The 17,348-nt window shown below is 33.3% G+C and overlaps 1 protein-coding gene and 1 pseudogene across 1 annotated transcript in view; one reads left to right on the top strand and one right to left on the bottom strand.

The window, feature by feature from the left end:
- The window catches only part of Ccdc73 (coiled-coil domain containing 73), a 128,125-nt gene that overhangs the window by 65,435 nt on the left and 45,342 nt on the right, over positions 1-17,348 (bottom strand). The window contains exons 3-5 of the mRNA XM_071616315.1: positions 16,173-16,244; positions 13,940-13,975; positions 12,442-12,516 (exon numbers count right to left, since the gene is read on the bottom strand). Of these exons, the coding sequence (XP_071472416.1) occupies positions 12,442-12,516; positions 13,940-13,975; positions 16,173-16,244 (183 nt within the window). The remainder of the gene's footprint in view (positions 1-12,441; positions 12,517-13,939; positions 13,976-16,172; positions 16,245-17,348) is intronic.
- Positions 656-2,647, top strand: LOC114093673 (protein SPT2 homolog pseudogene; annotated as a pseudogene).

The raw sequence follows: 17,348 nt of genomic DNA, 5'->3' as shown, positions 1-17,348 counted from the left end.
GGGGGACAAATGAATGACAGTAGAGGGGGCAGAGAGAGAAGAGGGGAGGGGAGGGGAGGGGGGGGATAGTAGAGGATAGGAAAGGCAGCAGAACACAACAGACACTAGTATGGCAATATGTAAATCAATGGATGTGTAACTGATGTGATTCTGCAATCTGTATATGGGGTAAAAATGGGAGCTCATAACCCACTTGAGTCAAAGGGTGAAATATGATATATCAAGAACTATGTAATGTTTTGAATAACCAACAATAAAAAATTAAAAAAAAAAAGAATGTCCTTGGGTCTGGAGATCTAGCTCAGTTGGTAGAATGCTTGTCTCGCATGCACAAGGCTCTGGGTTCAATCCCCAGCACCACACACAAAAAAAGAGAATGTCCTTGATTGTAAGAAAAATATACTACAGTATAGGGGTGACATAGTAACAGAATCGCAAATTAGTCTCAAACTGTTGAGGAACAATAAACTCTGTGTAAGCTTATGATAGTTTTGAAGAAAAATAAATCATTTAAAAAACTTTGTGGAATGAACTATTTGAAATTACAGCATTAAAAAAAATAGTTTAAGAAAGCCCTTGGCATAGCAGTCACCTTGGCAAGGTATGCTTTCACCCCTTTCTGAGTGCCTGGCCAGTCTCTGCTGCCTGGCCAAACATGGACTTCAGGAAAATTCTCCTGATAGCTTCCAAAGGATAAGGTGTCAACAATGGGCCAAAAAGATATAGTTTAGCAGTGGGAACTCCAAAGAAAGACCCAAAAGTTAAAGGTGTCCAATTAGCAGCCATATAAGCTTTTCTTAGAAGGAAAGAAGAGGAGCTCAGACAAAAAGCCTTAGAAAAGGAGAAAAGAAGAACTAGTGAAAAAAACGAATTGAGCTCAAACATGACAAGAAGGCAAGAGCTATGCTCAAGAGGACAAAGAATAATTTCCATGGCTACAATGGGATTCTACTGAGGAAAAGTTAAAGAACAGGCAGGCAATGGAAGACCACATCAGTCAGGCAACTGAAAAAGAGTACAAGATGAAAGAAGAATATGAATTTTTAGAATACAATCAAGCAGAGTCAAAGCAGGAATATGAGGAAAAGCAAGTACCTCCTGAAGTTGAAAGCAAGCTAAAGGTCCCCCTTAAAGTGCCCCACCACCCATGAACTTCACTAATTATACTGAGGCTGGCTGATAAAAAGAAGTTGGAACCAGTGGAGATAAAGGTAGTGAAGAAATTAGAAGAGCAGCCTAGGACTGAAGAAGAACTTAGGGAGCAAGAATTCCTGGAACAAAAACACAGGAAAAAGAAAATTGAGACAAATACAAAACTACCTTACCTCCAACTGTGTCCAAAATGGCACCTTCTCAGAAAGAAAGAATGTGCACAAAACTTAGCAAAGATTCTGGGGACAGTCATCCTTCTTCTAAAGGAATGTCCTTTCCTCATACTGAGAAGAAATCCAGACCTAGCACAGCCCATGAGAAACACTTATTAGTGTCTTCACCCAAATCTATGCTAGGAGAGAGGACCAAGGCAGGATCAGGCTATATAGTTCCCAACCCTCAATTCATGAAGTCATGACAGACCTGTTCACCAGCACCAAAGACTTCTGCCAATGGGACTCAGAAATCTACTACTGAACACAAATAATTTCATCCTTCTTATATTAGCCATTCCAAGTCTGGGCCATTGGTCACCCCCACAATGAAGCTAAGCGTCCAGGTGCCAGGCAGCGAGTCAGTAACTCCAACTCAGCCCCTGTGAAACCCAGCCCAGGGACTGCTAGGCCCACAATTAGTTCTGGCCTTGTGCCAAGACACTGTAATGGTAGCTCCAGCTCAGGACCTGAGCGCTCAGTCATGAGACCAAGAAGCTAGACAGTAACTTGAATCCCTCTGGGAGAATAGTCACTGGTACAAATAGCCCTAGACAACCTACAAGCAGTTCAATGGCCCCGGGCAACCCATTAGTGTCTCAGGTAGTTCTGGGAGACCTGTGGGCAGCTCTGGAGGCTCTGGGCAACCTATAAACAGTCCACATGACCTTCAACAACCAGTGAGTGCCCCAGGACCCCCTGAGTAGCCAGTCAGTGGGCCTGGACGATTCATAAGTGGTTCAGTTCCAGCTAGATGGACTATCAGGAGTTCAAACCCTGGAAGACCAGTAAGAGGCTTACGACTTGTGTGAACAGTTAATAGCCCAGGTCACCCTTTGAAGCCCAAGTGTACTGTTGTCACAGAAACAATATCTTCCAAGAATATTATTAGTGGAACCAGCAATGAACGATGAATGTTTTCTAGCTACAGATCTGCCCAAGGTCCTCAAAGACTTCCCTTCCCTACTGGATACAGAAGGCAGTGAGGAAATGAGGAAGAAGAGAATGATGATGAATGTGACTCTGAAATGAATGATTTCATTGAAGATGAAGGAGAACCTCAGGAAGAAATATCCAAGCACATTCGAGAAATCTTTGGCTCTGACCAAAGAAAAAAATACAAAGTTGAAAGTGATTATGCCTTATGTTACATGGAGAGTAGTTGGAAAGAGCAGAAGGAAGAAGTAAAGAGTTTAAGACTAGGTATGCAGGAGGACTTAGAGGAAATGAGACGTGAAGAAGAAATGAAACGTCAAAAAGCCAAGAAGCTGAAGAGACATTAGCTGCTATTTTATTTTTGTGAAATTCTAGAAACACTGCTGCAAGGATTTTCTTCCTTTAGACTAAATAAGTCCCCTTTATCATTTTAGATTTAGACTTAGTGCTCAAAGAGAAGGAATGCATACTGTTACTTGCAGGCTGTCATTTGACCATAAAGTATTTTCAAATACTCCAGGATGAAATCAGTAATGCCCACAGTGTGCTATTATGAAGTTAACTGTTCACAAATGCCAGCCTTGATCCTGATAAGCTATGCACTCTAATGTGGGGCCACTCACAAGTTGGCTAATCTCCTTTTGTTTTAATTGCCTCTTGACTCCTTATAATTCTGCTGATGTGAGCGGAGACTGCCCAACTACCAATCAAACTTTTCGTCTTTATGAGGAACCTGGCCCTTCCATGAAGGTTTCCAGCAATAAAGTGACCTGTCCTAACCTATATGTTTGGATTGAGAACTCAAAAATGTAGAGTAAGTTTTATAATTATCACACAGATGTCATCCTTGTGACTCTAAAGTATAATATATTGTATTCTGCATTAAACATGGATTGCATTACTAAGCATACTTATCAATTTAGGTGATTAGGCAAATAAAGGTTTTCCGGTTAAAAATACAAGTTAGGCCAGTGTAAGAATGTTCTTTTCTGAGTTTTCCTTTCAGATTTATCTTTTTTTTTTTTTTTTAAAGATTTCTTGTTATGTTGGCTTTAGTTTAAAACAGACAAGGTCATTGTACTGATTTATTTTATCTAAAAAAGTTCATTTTTATATTGAAGAAAAAAGTTGTTTTATTCAAATGTTGGATTTGAGAGAGTATTTAAAAAACAAGGAAGTTACATGTGAGGCTCCCCCAATACAAATATGTTTTTGAATCCCAAGACCCTGTCACTAAATAAAATATAAAAAAGGACTGGGGATGTGGCTAAGTGGTTAAGCACCGTGGTTCAATTCCCAATATCAAAAAGAAAAAGAGAGAGAGAGAGAGAAAGGCAAATTCCCATATGCTAGAAACAAGAAAGAAAACTCAAAAGTTTTCTCATCAGTACAAACTGATGCTTTGGTAACCTAGGAATCACTAAACTCAGGCATAGGCTTTAATGGTTAAGTTATGAGCAGAGAGCCAAGAGATCTGGAACAACAATTAAGAAAAACTGGTATAAAAAAGAGACACTAGGGGCTGGAGTTGTGGCTCAGGAGCTGGGGCTGTAACTCAGTGGCAAAGTACTTGCCTAGCATGCATGAGGCACTGGGTTTGATCCTAAGCACCATATAAAAATTAACAAATAAAATAAAGGCATTCTGTCCATCTACAACTACAAAAAAAATTTTAAAGATATTGTGTTCATCTACAACTAAAAATATGTTTTTTTAAAGAGAGATGCTAAAAGAGCTGCTAACTCTGGCAAAGAAGAACAAGAAAAACAGCCCACCAGCAGAACAAAGCTTATGTTTGTCTGGATCTCTGGGTCAAAACCAAAAATTATTCCACGAAAAATTGAAAAACCTAAACTTGGAGCACAAAAGTGTATAAAGGCCTAATATACACACCCCTGCATGGTGTATATATTCTAAGATGATAGATTAACAGAACAAATGTAGACTAATCAGTAAGACCTTTAAGTCTCAAAGCAGAAGGAAATATAGCAGAGCTCTGTAGAAAGAATTCCACAACAAAATTTCACCAAAAAAGTATAATTTTCATTGAAGTGAGCTCACAATTTAAAATTTATGAACTACAATAAAAATGAACACTGAAAATGAGGAGGCAGCAGGCAGCCACTTCAAACAGGAATATGTGTACCCCCCAATAGCAGATGAATATTAAAAATATAAAAGTTATTTTAAAATTTCTAAAGTCATAAAAAATATAATAAAAAGTATGAGAAATGTATAAGACACTATTAAAAGGCAAGTGTGAAAATGCACCAAATAGAACCTATAGAAGAAAACTGTAGTCATGAACTTTAAAAACTTAATGGATAAATTACACAGTAAATAAAACTCAATTAAGAATTAGTGAACTAGGGCTGGGGATGTGGCTCAAGTGGTAATGCGCTCACCTGGTATGCGCGGGGTGCTGGGTTCGATCCTCAGCACTACATAAAAAAATAAAATAAAGATGTTGTGTCCACCGAAAACTTAAAAATAAATATTTAAAAATTCTCTCTCTCTCTCTCTCTCTCTCTCTCTCTAAAAAAAGAATTAGTGAACTAGTAGATCTAAGGAAATTACATAAAATGCAGCCAATCCACCAAGATAAAGAAATAGAAAGTGTACAATGTATAGAGACATAAGGTAAGAAGACTCAATATATATTTCTTTTTAGAAGGTAGAAAGGAGAAAATATAAAAATTGTTGGGGAAAGTAATTCTTGAAGTGATAATGGCTTAAATTTTCCAAAAATAATTAAAAGTATTAACTTTCACACTACAAAAAAATATTTTAAATTATAAAAAATAGAGGGGAAAGGAAAAATATTTTGGTAATAAAAATTCTTCTAATTCCATTCAGGGATGCTTTTTCAAAATATTGTTTTCAGGGGCTGGGGCTGTAGCTCAGTGATAAAGTGCTTGCCTCACATGTGTGAGACACTGGGTTCAATCCTCAGCAACACATAAAAATAAATAAAGATACTGTGTGTTCATCTACAACTAAATAAATATTTTTTAATGTTGTTTTTAAGAGCTTATTTTACAGCAAAATTGAGAGGAAGGTACAGAAATGTCCCATAGACTCCCCACTATCTACATCTCTCACCACAATGGTACATTTGTTACAACTCCTGAACCTACACTGACACATCTTTATCACCCAAAATACACAATGTATACAAGCATTTACTTTTGGTGTTATACAGACTATGGATTTGTATAAATGTATAATGACATGTATTTATAATTATAGTACCACACAGAGTATTTTCACTGTCCTAAAAATCTTTGTGCTCTGCTTTTTCATCCCTCCGTCTTTCTTAACCCCTGGCAACCCCAGGTCTTTTTATTGTCTCCATAGTTTTACATTTTCCAGAATGTCATAGGGTTGGAATCACACAGGCATTGCAGGATCATCTGCCTTATTTAAATTTAAGTTTTTCTCATGTCTTTTCATAACTTAGTAGCTAATTTATTTAAGCACTGAATATATTCCAATGCCTGGATATACCAATTTATTTCTCAACTCACCTACTAAAAAACACCTTGGATGCTTCCAAGTTTTGGATTATGAATAAAGCCACTATAAATACCTGTATGCAAGTTTTGTATATACATGAGTTTTTAACTACTTTCAGTAAATACCAAGGAGCATGATTGCTGCATCATATGGTAAGAGTTTGTTTTTGTAAGAAACAGCCAAACTATCTGCCATCATTGTTGTACTATTTTGCATTCCCACCAGGAATAAATGAGAGTCCCTGTTGCTCCTCATTTTCACCAACATTGAGTGGTGTCTGTTTTCCAGATTTTGGTCATTCAAATTGGTGTGTGGTGGTATTTTTAAAGTGATTCCCTGATGATATATATTGTGGAACATCTTCTCATATGCTGATATTCTGTATGTATATCTGTATGTATATCTTCCTTGATGAGTTGCCTATTAAGATCACTGACCCGTTTTTTTTTTTAATTTGAGTTGTTTTCTTATTAAGTTTCAAGAATTCTTCCTATATTTCAGATAGCGGTCCTTTATCACATGCACCTAATGCAAATATTTTCTTTTAGTGACTTATCTTTCATTCTCTTGACAGTAATTTTCAAAGAGAAGTTTTAAATTTTAATGAAGGCCAGCTTATCAGTTCTTTCATGAATCATGCCTTTGCTGTTTTTATCAAAAAAGTGATCACCAAACCTCTGGTTATCTAGATTTTCTCCTATGTTATCTTCTAGGAGTTTTATAGTTTTGGTCTGTGATCCATTTTGAGTTGTAAAGGATATAAGTTTGTATTTAGAATCTTTTTTTTTTCCTATAAGAATGTCCAGTTGTTCCAGTACCATTGTTGATGAGGATGCTTTTGTCACCTTCCCAACTCTGAGACCTTTGTTTTGTTGTTACATGTCTTTCTCTCCTTCTCTAGATGACAAAATCATTCAAATGCCTAAAAATTCCTTATGGAAAGATAAATATACACTCAAAGGTCTGGAAATTTAGTTCCCTTTTGTAAGTGTGATTAGGTAAGGCCTAATAAAATTAAGCTTCAGTTCTGTAAGAAGAACTGGTATCAAATCCTATAAACTTTATATTTAATGACAAAATAATGAAATAATAATACTGTAAAGGTCATCTATCTCATTCATTATTTCCAATTCAGTTTTTCCATATTCTCCCTACACTCTCTTATTCATACTTCTTCTGCTTGTTCTACTTGCTCACTCCTGTCATCTTGAGTAGAAAATGTATATATGTTATTGCCTCACAAAATGGTCTTGTTTGGAAAATGCTAATGTAGTTCAATTTCCTCATTTTAACCAAAGGAAAATTGGAACTCCAAAAGAAAGCATCTTGTCACAAAACTATGTAATAAGTCATTCATAGGCAAAACCAGATTACCTACTATCTATAGGACAACCAGCAAAGTATCTTTACTTAGCTCTTTAGGCATATTATTTTTATAAGCAAAGTTTAGTCACATACTTGAGATGTAGAAAGGTTGTCCTGCTTTAAACCATCCCTCTGAAATCAATTAACAAAGTGTCACACAAGAAATGGAATACATTCCCAATTTCGGGGTATGTGGTTTTTGTTTTCTATTTGTTTTGGAATTCAGTAAGTAGAATCTCTTAATTATGCACTCCAAAATAAAAGCCACTATCTGGTTTTTTTTAAATTTCTGGTACCTAGCACTTAGTAGGGAAAGAGATGAAAGGGCAAAAGGAGAAAGAAAAGTAAGAGTTGCCTCCCCACCTATGCCTAAGGGGACAAGCTCAGTGGTAGAGCTCTTATCATGTTCCAGGGCCTGAGTTTAATCATTAGGACTGCCACCCCCAAAAAAGTTTTTCTCTGCCTAGTGAATTTATATCAGATCCTTCCTTACTTGAACAGGAACTTAAGTTTCTTCAGTTTGGGGGCAGGGGAAGTGGGAATCAGAAAGATGTTCATTATTCTAATGTATCATGTTTAGCAGACCATGAGTTACCTTATATATTACCAGTACTATGAATAAGGCAAAAAAAAATTCTTACAACCCTTATAAAGGTCAATCATATGAAGGGATTTCTTTGGCTTTGAAAATACTCTCTACATTATTTAGATAATTAAATATGTATGCATGCCAGGAACTGAAATAATTTAAGAAGGAATGCTAAAAGAATGAAGTACTAATGTGAAAAGTAACATTACTGACAACTTTTTAGTAAGAAAAGATGTAATAGTTTTTAAACATTTACCAAGAAAAAAGAAATTAGGCAAAATAAGAGGCAAGTTATGCTTAGTTCAAGACACTAAGAAAACTTAACATTGGGTGTTGCTTTTTGTTATTCCTAACAGCTAAAATGGTAATTTGTTTTCTCAGTTATAAGAAATGATTTTTTAAAATTTTTCCAAATAAGCAGGAAAAAAAGTTTATCCACTAGGATCATCTTGAATTGTATATCTGAGGTATGGTAAGAGTCATTAAACTTTATATAAACTTTAAACAGTAAACTTGGACCTCTCTGATTTCATCAACTTGAAAGAACATGGCTGGGTATCAGCATCATCTTCCTGCCACACTGTTACTTTTACATTGAGAATCTCAAAAACATTTAAGTTTTATTCTGTAATCATAATTATGTCTTCCATGCTTTGCTTATAGATTAATTCTAAAAATGGAAACTAATAATATTTACATTATTACAGTCAATGTATATATTGTTTGGTGCAGTTCTCAACAATGTGTTAATATTAAATTTCCTTCTTTATAAGTCTAGTGTGCTACTTGAAGGATTATTTTATTAAGGTCAGGACCTAAATGCTTTGTCTCTTTTTATATTCCATACATTGCTCAAAAACATTCCAAATTTTAATTTGATTTTTATCTTTCTAATATAGTTGTCTGGTTTTCCTAGAGATTATAATCACCTTTTGCTTTTGTTGCAACAAGGATTATTTACTACATCACAAATATCTTTTAGCTTATTCATTCTTAGACAGAGAATCCATTCTCATCTTTTTCTTAAAAATATTTATCTTGGAGTTCATTGACCTTTGTTGATTTAATTTATTTTTCTTTACTTTGTTATATCAATGTAACAAAAGAAATCCAATATTAATAATTGCCTAAGGCTGGGATTGTGGTTCAGAGGAAGAAGCTCTTACCTAACATGCATGAGACACTGGGTTTGATCCTCAGCACCACATAAAAATAAAATAAAGGTATTGTGTCCACCTACAACTAAAAAATAAATGTTTAAAAAATTGTGTAATATCTCAAATTAAGAGAATCTAAATAGTGTTAAAACAATTGGATAATAATCTGGAAAAATATGAACTTAGATACATATCTCAGACAAAGATAAACTTCAAGAAATCAAATATCTAATGTAAAATTTGAGCACATCAGAGTAATACAAGAAAACATGGGAAAATTCTTTATAACCTTGGAGTAGTGAATGGCCTTCCTGCATGTCTTAAAGTCTAAAAACCATAAAAATAAAAAGAAAATCTTACTTAAGAATTAAACAAAAAGTCAAACAAAATCAAAATATAAATAGCTGAGAAAAACTGTTTGAAACTCATATAATAGACAAAGAAGGTTTATTTCATAGAAATATAAGGAATTCATGGAAATAGGAAGTAAAAAATCCAACAAAACAAAAGAAAAACAGTCATTAAAAAGTACTTCACAGAAAAAGAAAGGCAAACATCTTTAAAATATTGACTAGGGCTGGGGATGTAGCTCAGTTGGTAGAGTTCCTGCCTTGCATGCACAAAGCCCTGGGTTCTAATCCCCAGCACCACATACACAAAAAAACAAAATATTGACTCATAATAATCATGTTATATCTCACCATTTATTTAGATCTTTACTTTCTCTAGGCAGTTTTACAGTTTTCAGTGTACAAGTATGGCACCTTGTTAAATTTTCCCCTAAGTATTCTCTTCGTTTTAATGTTGTCCATAAACTGTGTTGTAGTTGCTTTTCAATTTGATTGTGCTTTGTAATTGAAATACAATTGGTTTGGATGTGTTGACCTTGTATCCTGTGACCTTGCTAAACTCACTCATTAGTTTTAGTAGCTTCTTTGTAAGTGGTATCAGATTTTATAAGATGGCTATTTTGTCTGCAAAAACAGTTTTGCTTTTTCCTTTCCAATGATATACCTTTTATTACTTTTTCTTGCTTTATTATGGAATTTTATATCCAGATAAAAATTCTTCATGAATGAAGGCAAAATAAAGAAATTCTCAGATGAGGAAAACTAAGAAAATCTGCTATCAGCAAACTTGTTGTAAAAGAACTGCTAAAAGAATTTCTTCAGACATAAAAGAAATTAAATAGAGGGAACCTTGGAACAGAGAATAGAGAATGAAAAATCTAGGTAAACAGATTATTCTTTTCTCCTTGACTTTTAAAAATTCTTTTTCTAGGCTGGGGATGTGGCTCAAGCAGTAGCACGCTCGCCTGGCATGCATGCCCCAGGTTCCATCCTCAGCACCACATACAAACAAAGATGTTGTGTCCGCCGAAAACAAAAAATAAAAAATAAATAAAAATAAATATTAAAAAATTCTCTCTCTCTCTCTTTAAAAAAAAGAAAAAATGAATAAAAAATAAAAATTCTTTTTCTTAAAAATATTTATCTTGGAGTTCATTGGCTAGATTTGACTATTGAAAGAAAAAATTATAACACTGATATGATGTTCAATGTATAGAGAGGAAATATTAAGACAATATATCAGGAAGCATGAAGGGTAAGGATCTAAATGGTGTTAAGATTTCTACACACCACCTAAAATAGTAAAATGTTGCTAGAAGTAGACTGCAGCAAATACACATATACATATATAAATACACATTTTTAGCCACTAGAGCAACTATTATAAAAATTATAAAGGAGACAAACTAAAAAATAAACCTCCCAAGTCTTTCTTCTAAGAATGATCTTCTCCAGCTTCTCCCACATTCACCAACTTTTAACAGTTTCCATACTTTCTTTGTGTTCATACATACATAATTTTTCCCTGACCTATGTGAAAATAAGTTGCAGCCATCAGGAATCTTCACACTAAAATACTTCAGCATGCATTGTCTAAGAATAAAAACTTTGTCATGCAGAACCATAATACCAATAATACACCTAAGAAAATTAACAACTCAATATCAACTCATATAGTACTATTCAAGTTTCCCCAATTGCCCCTTAATTTTTATGGCTATATTTTTCCCTGAGCATGGATCCAATGAAGGTTCATATATTGCACTTCATTGTCATCTGTTTTTATTCTTTTTAATCAAAAATAGTTCACCCTTCCTTTTTTCTTTAAGTTTTTTTATGACACTGAAGTTTTTTAAATATTCCAGGTTAGTTGTATTATAGGATATCCCACATTATGAGTTTGTTTCATTGTTTCTCCAGTATTAGATTCAGGTTAATTTTTTTGGTAAAAGGGTAATTACACTGGCCCCGAATGGTGACACATCCCTATAATCCCAGTGGCTTGGGAGGCTGAGGCAGGAGGACTGCGAGTTCAAAGCCAGCCTCAGCAACAGCAAGGTGCTAAGTAACTCAGTGAGACCCTGTCTCTAAAAGGCCTGGTGATGTGGCTCAGTAGCTGAGTGCCCCTGAGTTCAATCCCTGGTACCAAAAATATTTATATTATATCAGTAAATTTTTGTGCCTCTTACTACATAATATTATTAACAATGCTGCATTTGATCACTTGGTTAAGGTGATGAACTTCAGGATCCTTCCACTGTGAAAATTTATATTTTGCTCTTTGTAATTAGTGTTATCTATAGGATAATATTTTGAAATCATGAGAATATACCCTTTACCAATGATCTTTATTCACTCTTCATTTTATTTTTTTGGATGTTCCAGAAGGGAAATGATTATTTTTTCTACTCGTCACTATATCCTTGGTGCTAAGAAAAATGTCTGGCACATAGTAGATCTTCAATAAACACACTGAATGTATTATCTTTAGTTAAATATTTCTGTATTTTCCAAGAGACTGTGACCAACATAAGAGCAAAGGTGATGTTTCCTAGCCTATATTTGTAGAAAATAAGCACAATACTTATTAGCACATGATAAAAATTCAATTAGCACTATTTTAACTTTTAAGGACCATGGGTAAATTAAAATATATGGACCTTACTTGTTTTTCTCATGTGAAAAGTGTTTTAAAAGACTCTAGCTTTATTACTATAAGAAATAGTGAGCTGGGTGCAGTGGCACACATTTGTAGTCTCAGGTACAAGGGAAGCTGAGGCAGGAGGATTGCAAGTTCAAGGCCAGCCATGGCAACTTAGTGAGACCCTGTCCCAAAACGAAAAAATAAAAAGGGCTGGGGTGTAGTTTAGTAGTAATGTTCCCCTAGGTTCAACCCTCAGTAAAACACACACACACACACACACACACACACACACATGAAAAAAAAATAGTAAAAGTAATTTAGTATTTTTAAAAAATAAAAGATGATGAAGCAAAGATACTAATTTGAAATTTAAGTCTCTTGGGAAAATAAAGTACTAAACTATGTAAAATATATAGTATGAATTTTCAGCTTTGCTTTGCTAAATTACATGTTTAATGATGTTTTACTAAAAACAACAATAAAATAGCAAATTATTTTTTAAGTAGTACTGTTACTTTACCTGTAATGCTTTTAATGTTTCCTTCAATCCTTCTATTTCTTTTTCTTTTATTTCTGCAGCAAGTTGATATTTTCCCTTTAAGTAAAAAACTATATTTTAATACTTTCTAATGTAAATATTATAAAAGGAGGAAATATAATAGCTCAAGAACCAAAATTTGTAATTTAAATCTAATACTTCATAGGCTTTTAAGTTGTATCTGCATGACAAAATATATTTCTAATGGCTTCAAAATATTAAAAAATAAGGCCTTTGCATGATTATAATGATCATAAAATGAAATATCTCATTATAATGACTAATCATTTTATCAAGAGAACATTCATAGAACTTTGAGATACTATAAAATTATTTAATTCTTGCAGTTAGAATAAATATACAATCATCTCACAGAATATGCAAGGAGTTGGTTTCAAGAACAACATGAATACCAAAACCTAAGGATGCTCAAGTCACTTAAATAAAATAAAATAGTAGCCTGGCATGATTGTACATGTCTATAATCCCAGCAACTCAGGACACTGAGCAGAAGGCTTGAAAGTTCAAAGGTAGCCTCAGCAACTTAATGAAGCCCTAAGCAACTTAGCAAGACCCTGTCTCAAAATAAAAAATAAAGAACAGCTGGGATGTAACTTATCCCCCCCAAAAAAAAGCCTAGTGTTCATATTCACATACAACCTACACATGTCCTCCTATATATCTTAAATCTAGATCACTTATAATACTAATACAATGTAAATACAATGCAAATGTTTGTTATACTGTACTGCTTATAGAAAACAAGAAAAATATCTGTACATATCTAGTACACTCAATTTTTTCTTTCCTGATATTTCCAACCAGCAGTTGGTTGAACCTGTGGATGCAAAACTGTGGATACAGAGATTTGATTGTATTTTAATTAATAAAGTACAGGTACATTTATATTATATTATGAATATAAGGATGGGGAAATTTTTTTAAATTTAAAATTTTTTTGCTAAAAATACTCAGCTATAATTATTAAAACAGCAAACTGCATGCTCATAAGCATAATAAAAATATGTATTAACTAACAAACAGCTAGAGAAAATATCTAGCACCTGGTTAGTTTCTACATTTGGGAATCACTTCTCCTTTCCAGGTTGGTCTGCACTCAAGTACAAGTCATTTCAATGTGTTTTAAAGAACATTGAAAAAGCACTAAATAAATACATTGAAAAAGCACTAAAAACATTAGAACATTGCAGTAGAGTGGAAGAAACATTAATTTGGGGGTTGAAATTCCCAACTTTGCCACAGCAAATCATTATATCTTCATTGAGCCTCAGTCTTCTCAATTGTAAAATGACAGAGGTCAAATAATGTAATTATTTGGGTTCTTTCTGTTTCTAGGATTTTAAGCAATCAAGATTCTCCCCCATTAGTTTATTACCAAGGCTGTTTTCTACTATAGTGAATAACTGAAAATTTAATTCATTTACATATGCTTTAAATTATTTTAAAAATTAATAAATACCTTTTCTTCTTCCAAGGCATACATCTTCATTTGCAACTGATAATTTTTAAAATTAAGATCCAGATAAGTAAAACAGTAACAGTAATTTCTGCTGGTTAATAGGATTATAGAAACATTTCATATTTCTGTATTGTTTGAATTTAATATAATATGAATATGTCATTTTTACATCTAGAAAATAAAATAATAAAGATACGAAAGAGAGGGCTGGGGTTGTAGCTGAGAGGTAGAGCGCTTGCCTAGCATGTGTGAGGCAGTGGATTCGATTCTCAGCACCACATAAAAATAAGTAAAAATAAAGGCCCATTGGCAATTAAAAAAAAAAGATAAAAAAAGAGAGGAAAAGACAGTCAACAAAATAAGTGAACAATTTAATCTCACTTAGAGACATCAATAACCCTTCAAAGTTTCATTTTCCCCTTTAGAAATTTCCTTAAATGTCTGAATATACCATCATCTACTTCTAAATAATAGCATGTGTACTTTTCTGAAGGTATAATTTTATGAAATCATTACAATTTTTATTTGCAGACAGTATTTGTGCTCTGAAAAATTTTTAAATGCATATGATAGTGAAATGATGACTTTTTAAAATAATGACATTTTAAAACAAAAAACTGAAAAACACATATCAAAGGACAATAATGAAATATTCTATATTACTCAGCAATAAAAGATAATAAAATCATGGCATTTGCAGGTAAATGGACGGAGTTGGAGAAGGTAATGCTAAGTGAAGTTAGCCAATCCCAAAAAACCAAATACTGTATGTTTTCTCTGATATAAGGAGGCTGATTCGTACTGGGGTTGGGAGGAATAGACAAACTCTAGATAGGGAAAAGGAGAGGGTGATGAAGGGAGGGGGAAAGGGGGTAAAAAAGATGGTGGAATGAGATGGACATCATGACCCTAAGTACATGCATGAAAACATAAAAGATGTGAATATACTTTGTATACAACCAGAGATATGAAAAATTGTGCTCTATATGTATAATATGAATTATAATGCATTCTGCTGTCATATATAACAAATTAGAATAAAAATTTAAAAAAAGAAATATTCTAAGTAGCACAAGGATACTTAGCAAAATTGTCAAAAAATAAATTTTTTCTTTGAAACGTTCTTATCTCCTTTTCCATACTCCTTACATTCAAGAATTATGTATTTAAAACAAACATAAGGCCGGGGATTCTGCTCAGTACTTGCCTAGCGTGCTTAAGACCTTGGGTCCCACCCCAGTGGAAACTCAAGAGCACTTTCTCCCTAATCTTCAGATAACTGTGTGTTCTTTTCTTTTCCAAGTCCCTTGTGATAGCAGAGATGTACATTTGTTCTATTTGTTATCTCCTAGAGAATACTAAGATACTTTTTTGGCTTCTGCTTCTATACCCTTCAATTAAAATTCTCATAAATTTGATGAGACCTATTTCAGATTGAAGGAATAAAGTTCATTATTTGTTTAAACAAATTCAAACTAATGTGTAAATCATCAATAACCATAACACACTAGTGATATAGCTTTTATAGGTTTATTCTTTAGGTACATTTCTTTTTCTAAACAGACACTGCATAAAGATGAAGACAACAAAGGAAGGAAGGAAAAGGAAGTACAAATGAAGATAGTGGGATAAAAGGAAAAACTTCCAGAGGCTAATTTATTTTGAATGAGCATATTTTTTTAAACTAATATTTTCTAGCTACGGACTGAAGAGAAATTCAAAGCAGTCAAGAAGACCTAAGAATTCAAATTAACTGAAAAAGTGCTGCTATTCATTCCTTTAAAATATTTTTCTTTTGTTTTTTTTCTTATTTATTTCATTAGTTACTTTAAGTTGGTTGAATTTATGGAGGATTCTGTGCATGGTAATCACCTCTCATCCTTTATATCTCCTTATTTGCATCTCAGCCAGTATTATGACTGACTTTAGTAAAGGAGGAAAGTGGAAAAGGTAAGATTCCAAGATACTCTAACCAAAGAAAGAGGAAAAGGAAAAGAAATAAGAATACATGCACATCATTCACCTAAATTATTTAGAAGAAATGAAAATACATCTCCATCTCTGAAAATATTTTTCTCAAACACTCTTTATTATCAGTCATGATTTAAAGTAGCTATTCAATTATTACTCCTCATAATACCCTTTTCTCCTTCTTGTCTTCCAGGAGTCTGGAGAAAACCCTGCCTTCGTATTCATGCAAAAGGGAGGAAGTGCATTATAGTGTCTAAAATACCTGCTTTTTAAAAATTTCCATTGCTTCTTTGTGTTGCTTCACTAATGCTTCCTTTTGACTCTGAAGAGTTTCCTATTTAAAAAATTATGAGAAGTCAAAACATAAATTCTTATAACCTCGTCTGCTTAAATCTTAATTTGGTCCACAGCTTAATTTAAACACATTGCATTTTTATCCTCTTGAAATGCAACTTTAAACCAATTTTATGTGTTTTTTTCCTCATGGAATCATTATGTAAAAATTTTACTTCCACTTCCTTCTTCACAATAAAAACACATTGTTTTAAAATTTTTAGACTCTGGAATGCCTGGCTCCAAATCTTTCTTCAAGAAAATACCTTTTAACCAAAGATATTAAAATTAAAAATTCTAGTACACAAATAGACTATGGTCTTAGGATTTCCAGAGAAATCAATTTTATTATCTAAGCACAAACATTCACATGGCGACATATATGACTTGAAAGTAACTGAAATAACTTTTTTTCTTTTCTTTTATTTTGCATAACCAAAGCTATCTCAGGACCTTTTTTTAAAAAAATGCACATATATGGTCCGTTTCTTGCTCCCTCCTTTGGTGGAGTTATATGTTTTGTCCTTTAGATTCAAGATAATTTTAACATTTTCTTCTATTTTTATAAAAATTAATAATTCTCATCATTTAAAAAATATGTCTAAGTGGCAACCACTTTTCTTATTTACTTCACAATTTCTACATAATACATTGACTTGGCAATTTTAAATTTTTTTCTTTGACCTCCTGTTGTATTGCAAGTTTAGCTTTCTTATATAACTATTACCCCACATTTTCTCCTAGTCTTCCAACAGTTATATCAAAATTATGCCTGAAATCAAGTCAATATTTGCATTGTTATGACTCTGTAATTATTATTTAATACTGAGCCATGTATTATACTGTGATAAAATTTTTATTTTATGCCTTTTGTTTTTATGAACTTCCTAATTACTTTAAAATATTTAAGTTTCCAAAGTTAATTTTTTTTAAAAAAAACACTGCCTTTCCCAGATCTACATTAATTGGTTCATATTCCCAGATGACAAATGTGAAGCAAAAATTACTTAGAAAATTTCCAACTGCCTAGGAAACAGATTTAGAAAACCTTTAGATAAGCCAAGTACAGTGACACACACCTATAATCCCAGCCACTTGGGAGGTT

This window comes from Marmota flaviventris, chromosome 9 (genome assembly GCF_047511675.1).
Source record: "Marmota flaviventris isolate mMarFla1 chromosome 9, mMarFla1.hap1, whole genome shotgun sequence".
NCBI classification, from domain to species: Eukaryota; Metazoa; Chordata; class Mammalia; order Rodentia; family Sciuridae; genus Marmota; species Marmota flaviventris.
Note: the sequence above shows the minus strand (reverse complement) of the source record. Positions and strands in the feature narration are given on the sequence as shown.